The 9,513-nt window shown below is 36.0% G+C and overlaps 1 protein-coding gene across 1 annotated transcript in view; it reads left to right on the top strand.

The window, feature by feature from the left end:
• The first annotated feature begins 1,005 nt into the window (after positions 1–1,005).
• LOC122810770 (putative adhesion G protein-coupled receptor E4P) overlaps positions 1,006–9,513 on the top strand; it is a 215,100-nt gene continuing 206,592 nt past the window's right edge. The window contains exon 1 of the mRNA XM_044082331.1: positions 1,006–1,239. Coding sequence (XP_043938266.1) covers positions 1,064–1,239 — 176 coding nt within the window. The 5' untranslated portion in view covers positions 1,006–1,063. The remainder of the gene's footprint in view (positions 1,240–9,513) is intronic.

Raw genomic sequence — 9,513 nt, 5'->3', positions numbered from 1 at the left:
CGCATGCGTATGCCTACGCAGTACATCAGAACTGTGGGCAAAAGCAATGGAGAAAGCAAGATCTCCGTTGCTTTTTACAAACTGTTTTTGCTATGTTAAATGGGTTTAACATAGCGAGACATCTTTAAAAAAAGCAACGGAGAATCTCCGTTGCTTTTTTTAAAGCTGTCTCAGTATGTTAAACCCATTTAACATAGCGAGACAGTTTTGAAAAAAGCAATGGAGAAAGCAAGATCTCCTTTGCTTTTTACAAACTGTCTCACTACATTAAAGGAATTTAACATAGTGAGACAGCTTTAAAAAAGCAACAGAGAATCTCTGTTGCTTTTTATAAAGCTGTCTCACTATTTTAAACTCGTTTAACATAGCGAAACAGTGTGAAAAAAGAGTTATAGTAATGGAAAAAGTCCGGGTGAACGGACCTTTTTCCATTACTATAACTCTGATTTACAGTGTGCACTCTGATCAATCAGCGTGTATGTTTTTGAATATTAATGGGGGGGGGGGTTGTATAATGGTCTCTAATCTCTGTGATGACCACTTTGGTGTATAAGAAACTGTAATAAGTAGCAGAGTGATTTCCGTGCATTAAAAGTGCACAGAAGACCAGGCAGGGCTGATTTTTTTTTTTCACTTTTATCGGTTGGGTTTTCTTTTAAATGATTTGTTCAGAGAGGCTCATTTTGAAGACCTGGCAATGGACAAGCTGTAAAACAGAACTACAATCTGTAGAATGTTAATAGCTCATAGCCTCATCCCTCTTTACAATACTGCCAGGCATCATGTACGAGCACAGCAAACTGAGGGTTACTACCTGGTATTTTTATTTACATTTTACTGATTCTACCTGTTTTATGGATGTTATTGTTTTTTTGTTTCACAAACTGTCACTGTTGAATGATCATTTGGGAATATAATATTTTTTGTGTGAAAAATATAATTGAACTGCAATTACTGCTGAAGGGTCATTTGGATTAATAATTACGATGCTCTTCTTTTTCAGATATTGTGCAGAATTATTGCAGCTTTCCTTCACTACTTCTTCTTAGCCTGTTTCTGTTGGATGTGCATTGGTGCACTTCAGCTCCAGCTTATGGTACAAAACCTTAAGGCACTTAGAGCCTTTCAAAGACATTCTATCCAAAAGCGATACATATATCCTGTGGGTTATGGAGTACCTGCTGCGATTGTAACAGTTTCAGCAGCTGTTGTCCCTCATGGATATGGAAGAAAAGATACGTAAGTGGACCTAAAATTCATTATACTGTTTCTGGTATACTTAAAAGTAGTGATTTGGATGAGAAATGCTTCCCCCCTCAATGACTGATGCAAAGTCCTTTGTAGAGAAATCACCCAGTTACAACTGACGAGAGCACAACTCTCATACATCCCATGCACAATAATAGAAATAATAGAAATGAGAATTTTTGCAGGGACCAAGTTCTCCCATATATACATTGTATATATATATATATATATATATATATATATATATATATATATATATATATATACACATACACATGTATCATATTTACAGTGATTACACAGACCTTCAACACTCAGGAAGGGCATAACACTCCAAACAATGCTGTTTTTATGTCAGAAAGAACAACTTTCTGAGCCTTGATAAAAAGTGATTACAGACAGTTATGTTCAGATAGTTAGAATCTGGGCAAGTGGTATTGGTCACCTATAGAGAACTGGGTCTACTTCAGTAGATCAAATTAACAGATAACCAAAATTTAAAGTACCGAGACGAAAAGATTGCAATTTCAGAAAAACAAACATTTACCATTTCCAAACTGGTAAGAATGAAAAAAACAGCTGTGCATGTCAGACACCACTCAGAGCTTGTGAATGGAGATTGTAATGAACTGAAAAAAACAACTGCTCCATTTCACATAGAAATGTACCTTTTTCAATGTTTCCGAGTGCAGACTGGTACAGTGAGGATCGGTAAGTTTACCCTTTTCTCCATTGCAGTCCAATCTTGGAGTTAGTATGTAATTTGCAAGGGGTGTAGGGGGTGCAGAAGGGCTTGCTCCCCATGCAAAAACATAAAAAAAGTAATTTTTTTATAATAAATCCAGTGTTTAAATGGAGCAGCTGTTTTTGTCAGTACACCGCGATCTCCATTCACAAGCTCCGAATGGTGTCCGACATGCACAGTTGCTTTTTCCTCTTACCAATTTTAAAATGGTAAATGATTGTTCTTCTGAAATTGCAATCTTCTCATCTCAGTAATTAAAATTTTGATTTTATGTCAATTTGATATAATAAAGTAGAGGAACAGCAGAGAAGTTATGCATTACTGCAAAATAAATAATTTAGCTTATAAGATAGAAGACAGAAAATTGATCCTTTGTGACAGACTTTCTCAGCTGCAAATCCTGAATGAAAACTGACCATTACATACAAAAGTATTTTACAGGGAACACTGACTATATGACAGGCAAGCCCACTAATCCAACCTTATCAATATGATCTCCAAGATTGCAGAACATTGCAGAACATTGGGGAGGGACAAATCTCACTAAAACAGCACATGGTGATGTTTGGCAATCACTTGCTTTCCTCTAACAGGAGCAAACAAGCAATCTATGAGATTTAATGCATTGGGGATACACAGGGAAGCCAAAACCAGAAGGAATCATGATGTTTCTAAAATCAGTTTTTATGGATTTTCTTCATAAAACTTATGGTTGCCACTAACAGTACAGTAACACTGAAAAAATGTAAATGTCTGACTAACCCAGTTTTAAACTATCATCTTGCATCTGGACCATTCACTCATAAAATTTCCTCTGTCCCTTCAACATCAGCTATACAATACAAATTTCCATTTGAATATGATCATTCATAAATTGAATAATTTGCAGAGGTTCCTCTGATTCTCTTTAGCAATTAATTGTTATTGGTTCATATGAAAATAAGCATTTGCAAAATGTTTATTTGGAATGGTAAAATTTAAGTAATACTAAAGGTCTAGGTGAAAAAAAAATATCTCCATCTGGCCAAAGAATCTCTGAAAATAGCTTAAGGGACCTGGGAAAGGTCCAAACTATATGGCACCAAAAGCTTTCCTCTAATTGAATGTTACTCTAGCATGTTACCTATGACATAGATACTTTTTGCTAGCATCCTCAGAATACAAAATACAATACAATCTATATATCCCTTGCATACTATTGCCATTGGAAAGCACAACCTGCATTTCTAAACCTGTTCAATGTTATTATCTGCCACCTCCTAACCAAACACTTGCTTCTCCTTAGCCACTAAAGTCTACAATGGGTCTGTGTGTAAGTTGAGAAAACTGAGGGATATAGTGGATCTACTCTCTTTGAAAGGGGTGACCCAGTCTTTTTTTCAGCTCTGCAAGCATGAGCTTCCTGTCAGATCCTTCAGCATTAACAGACCAAGTCATAAGATAAGTCTCTGTTTGGGTATGCATTAACATGTAACCTCTGTACAAAGTGTAGCAGGTCTGAAGACTAAGAATGTCTTACCCAAACTTTATCAATGAGCTACTTTCAATATATTAGGCTCTTACATTCCTTTTGTACGATAGCATCAGGTCAGGAACTGGATCTGAGTCAACAATAGGAATGAGGAACACCAGAGAGGACCTGAAGTACTCATGTCTTAAACATGCCCAGGAAGTTTCTAAGTCTGAAATTATGAATGAAATGGCTTCAGTACTGTAATTTCACATTGTATTTGGCTGCCTTACTGATTCATGTAGGTTTCTAATGGGTCAATGACTAAAATGCAACTCTTTAATGTGATTTGCACTCATATGTGCAATAAAAAATGATCACATTATTTGAAAATGAATCACATTCAAAACAGATGAAATAAACAGTAAATCATTTTAATTTGTTCCTCCCACCTCCCACCACCCACTATGCAGGATTGCCCCCCCATACCCATACTACTAATGTATATGAACTATGAGATTGCTGTATCACTGAGAATTTTCCCAAGGAACCACAATATGTATATTTAAATGCAAAACCACAGAATCACACAATAAGGACTACACATTAGAATGTCAATCACTGGTGTGTCACACTCAAGTGTGCAAAATACTCCTGATACCACCCAGCTACCGATACTTGACCCTTTTCCCCCAAAAGCACTGCAATGTGGGGCAATCTTATTTTTTTTCCAATAAACATCTTTTTTACATTAGCAGGCAATCTTACATTTATATAAATGATAAACAAGCAACATTGACTCCACTTTAGTTGCAAACATTATACATCACAGACACCATTGAAACAGCTGTAGTTGCAAACATTATAACTTCTAATCTATCCAGTCATTGTCAGTTAAGCATTATATGGCTCATTCAAAACCTGTCTCCTAATCCTTGTTCCTTCTCTGCATATATTGTTCCCACAGTTCCCATCTTTTGCTATGTAGTTTGCTCTGTCCCTTTTCTAAACTTCCCAATTCCAGTTGTTTTATCTCTCTTACTATACTCACTACTTATAGTAACGTTGGTCTAGACTTTGATTTCCATTTTCTAGTAACTGCTTTTTTTGGCAGCCACCATAATTAGACTCAGCAAGGCTTTAATATGTCTAGGCAATTCGGATGCTGTATCATAGCTCACAAAATCATCTCACTAGTCAATCAAATCCACTTGCCCAGTGTCTCCAACAGAGTGGTTTGCATGGAATCCCTAAAGTTAGAAAGCTCATTGCAATCCCCAAAAAATATGCTCCCAGCCACCTCTTCCTTGCCCGTCACACCTCCAACATTTGCTATCCACCTGAGGAAAAATTCTTTGGGGTCTACTTGGGGTATAAAATACCTATGTAAACACTTCCAGGCAAAGATCCTAAGTCTTCTAGATGTTGTTGCATATTTGGGTGATACACATATATCCCCCATTGTCTCTTTGTGAATTGCATCACAATACTCTCAAATTAATTACTACAGCATCCATGAAAATATGCATACAGGTTAGGCAATGTCAGAATGTTTTCTTCTTCTTTTTTTTTTTTTCTTTTAGCTTTTATTTTCTAGGAATTTTCTGCTGCTTGTGTCTTCTATTCTTTGTCTATTACATCCCAGTCACAGACATAGAGTTGACACTGGGTGCCTCATAATTCAGGCAGGCAAGAATGGCAGATAAGGCTTTTGACCACTGGTTGTTGTGTTGGTCATCAAAAGAGCCTGATACCTACAGACTCCCACAGTGCTGCCCATGGAGTGTGCACACACACACACACACACACACACACACACACACACACACACACACACACACACATACCACTGTACCTGTTGCATGTTGCTACTGTCCTGTGCACAGCTTGGTGGGTACAAATATCTAGATCCACTTGTTATATGCTGTATCTCGTGACTCTGGCAGTAGCCAGTGATGAACTTTACCAGAACGTCTCCCTCCTCAAGGAATCGTTGAGCCAGTATGGCCAGCTAGCTCCAACCCTTCCTTGCTGCTTCCTCCAGCACACTAGTCTCTAGTCAGTCCTGGGTCAGTTTGACTTTAAATAAATGCGTCAAGATTCATTTCCATTCAGGTGAGTTCTCTGTCTTCTGTAACAGACTAAGGATATGATTTCATGGTCAGTACTGCTGCCACCAATATATATGTTATAAAAGAGTCATAATTCCACCCGGTATCATAGCCAGCACTGCTACAACCAATTTATATGTGATAAAAGGGTTAAAAGCCCACCCACTACCAAGTACTTACATATAGACAGGGGTCACAGTCTGATCATCCTTTATAACCAGCTGCTATTGGTGCACGCTCCATGACCATGAGAGACAGGGGTCACAGTCTGATCACCCTTTATAACCAGCTGCTATTGGTGCACACTCCATTACTATGAGAGAATATATCAATAAATGAGTTTGTCTTTTCCCCATTAGATGAGGGGTGTGGTGGGTTCCCCTTACAAGGGGGAGGATTGCAGAGACATAAGGTGTTTATTCTTAAAAATGTTTTATACTGCTATCACTTGACAGAAATGGCACTCACTAAAATTATCATTGCAAGTTGACATGAATCTTGATTGATAGCACGGCTGCTAATAATATGCAATGGGTGACTGGCCTTAAGAGCATATGATAAATGCACACTGTTGTCTCAAATAATAGCCAATACATACCACACTCAAATAAGCTTTCTGTGTTTTTGACTGTATTATGATTCATTTATTTCAAATTTCATTAAATGGTGTCTCAGTGAAATATGCTTTCAACTATGTAGATTCAATCATTTGACATTCAGTGAAATGACTATTCCACTAGATTTCATTGAACTAATTTTGTCATACTAATTTTTGCATGTATCCTAACTACTCTGACAAAATAAAATAATTTTTTGGCATCCCCAAAATACACAAAGGCTTGGATAACCTACAGTTTAGAGCTATTGTGGATGGCAAACGCAGCAAAACACACTTTATCAGTCAGTACTTAGATTATAATTTAAAGTCTGGTATTGAATTCTTTGCACACATACTTAAGGATTCATGGGATTTTTTAGCTAAAATCAACTCTATTGCATTTAACCTGGGGGATACATTTATCACTATGGACGTTTGCAATTTATTCACGGTTATCCCCCACGATAAGGGGCTGGAATGGTTAGAAGAGCAGCTACTTTATACGAATTTATACGATCAAAACAAAATTAATGTATTAACCAAGCTAATGGAGATTGTGTTAAAAAATAATTTTTTAATTTTTTATATTTTGAAGGTGCCTACTTTAAACAAAAGAGTGGGGTAGCCATGGGGGCAGCCTGTGCCCCCAGTTTTGCAAACATTGTATTAACCTATTGGGAGCTAAATTATGTGTTCAATTCAGAGTTTTTTACACATGTTAAATTTTATGGCCGTTTTTTAGATGATTTATTTATTATTTGGAATGGTGAACAGGCAGAACTAAAGGCCTTTATTGAGTATTTAGATAGTAGTGTTTGGTTTTTGAAGTTTACATACACTGTTAGTCAGGACAGTATAAGATATTTGGACATCAAACTATCTTTTGACATAAGTAAAAATAAGTTAACATCCAATATATACAGAAAACCCACCTTCTCAAACTCTTACTTACATTATGACAGCTGGCACCCTTACCACCAGAAAAAGGCTGTGGTTAAAGGCCAGTTGGTTAGAGCAGCCAGAATGGTCAGTGAGGAGGTGGATTTTCAAAATGAATTACAGTTTATTATACCATGACCCCCCCAAAACGTGCACGCTGATTGGCCAGCGTGCCCGTTGTAAATCGAGATATACTAATGGAAAAAGGTCCGGTTGCCCGGACTTTTTTCCATTAGTATAACTCGGTTTTTTAAAACACTGTCTCGCTATGTTAAAAGGGTTTAACATAGCGAGACAGCTTTAAAATAAGCAACGGAGATCTCCGTTGCTTATTTTAAAGCTGTCTCGCTATGTTAAACCCATTTAACATAGCGAGCATGTTTAAAACAACGGAAAAAGCAAGATCTCCCTTGCTTTTTAGTGTCTCGCTATTTTAAATGAATTTAACATAGCGAGACAGTTTTAAAATAAGCAACGGAGATGTCCGTTGCTTATTTTAAAACTGTCTCGCTATGTTAAACTCATTTAACATAGCGAGACTCAAAAAGCAATGGAGATCTTGCTTTCTCCGTTGCTTGCACAACTCTGATGTACTGCGCAGGCGCGGTACATCAGAACTGCCGGATGCCAGACATCTGCGGAAGGGCAGTAAACAGGCATTATACTATGCCATTATTTAAGAAAAGTAACAGTTTCTTTTCTTAAATAATGTCATGGTATAATAGCAATAACCCACTCCTGGGTGTGGGTAATGCTAAATGTACCCACGGTTGGCTTTGTTTGGTCCCTCGGGCTTCGCCCTTGGGACCAAACCACGCCAACCGTGGGTAAATTTAGCATTACCCACACCCAGGCATGGGTTATTGCTATATTATTACACTCTTTTTGAATCGGGGTTACCCTATGGAATTTTGTGATAGCATTGCCAATGAGGTTAAAAACAAAAGGGAGAATGTTTTTTATAAAGCCTTATTAAATGACAATGTGTGTTTGTCTGATAATGGTAATCAAACTCGAAATATTGGTAATAGGCGATCTGTGTGTAATAGTATACCTTTATTTATTACTACTTTTAATGACACTTTTGAGGTCATTAGAAGCATTATTAAAAAAAACTGGAATTTTATAAATACGGACAACACAATGGGGGAACTTTTTAAAGGCAGTATCACATACATTTTCAGGAAAGATACATCATTTAAGGACTTGTTTGAAAGTCTAAATGTTGGGGTGGTGAAGTATTCTAATAAACCCATGGGTAACTTTAAATGTGGAAGGTGTTCGGTATGCAAATATGTGATTAATACTGACAAAATGGTGACAGTAAACAGACATATGGTAAGGATACACCAACATATTAATTGTTTCACACGCAACGTTGTTTACATTGCAGTATGTCAACAATGTGAAAGTTTTTATGTTGGGAAAACTAGTAGGCAGTTGAGGGACAGGATTAAAGAACATATATTAGACATCAAAAATGACAAGTTAACCAACGCCTTAGCTAGACATATACATCAATTCAACAACCACCAGTTTAAGTTTTTTGGAATATTTCATCTGAATATGGACCAACAAGGTAAAATTACCAAATATAACCTTGACACAATAGAATTAAGAACGCAAATTTTATTGAATGCCCACCAGTACCCTGGTTTGAATGAATATATTAGCATAAAGCCCATTTTATGGTTACACAGTATTAAAGGCAGCTAATATGGTACATTCACCACCATACATTTAAACTTTTAATATTTTAACTTTTAAAATGTAAATAAGTATCTACAAGATATATTTTACATGTTTATTTACCGCCATATTTTAACTTTTTTAAAATGTAAATACGTATACACATGATACATTACACATGTTTTACCATATATTGAACACTTATTGAATTTATTGATTACATTGGTTAAGTGCACCAAGTTGAGATAAATCTATTTACTACCGTAATTCCCATTTATATACATTTAATTGATTTCAAAATACAGTGTAAGCATTACATATTACATATTATTTATATTTTACCTTTGGTATTTATATTAATTGTTATATACAGATTGATTTATTGGGCATTAGTTTGACATTTGTCAATTATCAAATTATTAAATTATTACACAAAATGCATTGACATATGTTTACATTACACAAGGGGGTTTTATTTATTTATTTATTCATTTATTCACATGAATATTTATTTCATATTTATGTATTTAATCGATTCACCCATAATCAGAGGACACACTACACTTTAGGACACAATGTCATGCATATATTAAATGTTTTTAATTTATTGTTTCGAGGATAAACAACATTGTCTATGTCTCTTTAAATCTTGGTTTTGATTTTAATTTTAATTTTAATTATGTACTCATTAACCTCATTACACAATCATGTTCATTGACTGGTTGATTCATTT

The sequence above is a fragment of the Protopterus annectens genome, chromosome 9.part0, assembly GCF_019279795.1.
Source record: "Protopterus annectens isolate FY-2018-M chromosome 9.part0, PAN1.0, whole genome shotgun sequence".
Lineage (NCBI taxonomy): Eukaryota > Metazoa > Chordata > Ceratodontiformes > Protopteridae > Protopterus > Protopterus annectens.
The sequence above is the reverse complement of the archived record's forward strand: the minus strand, read 5'-3'. Positions and strand labels throughout refer to the sequence as shown.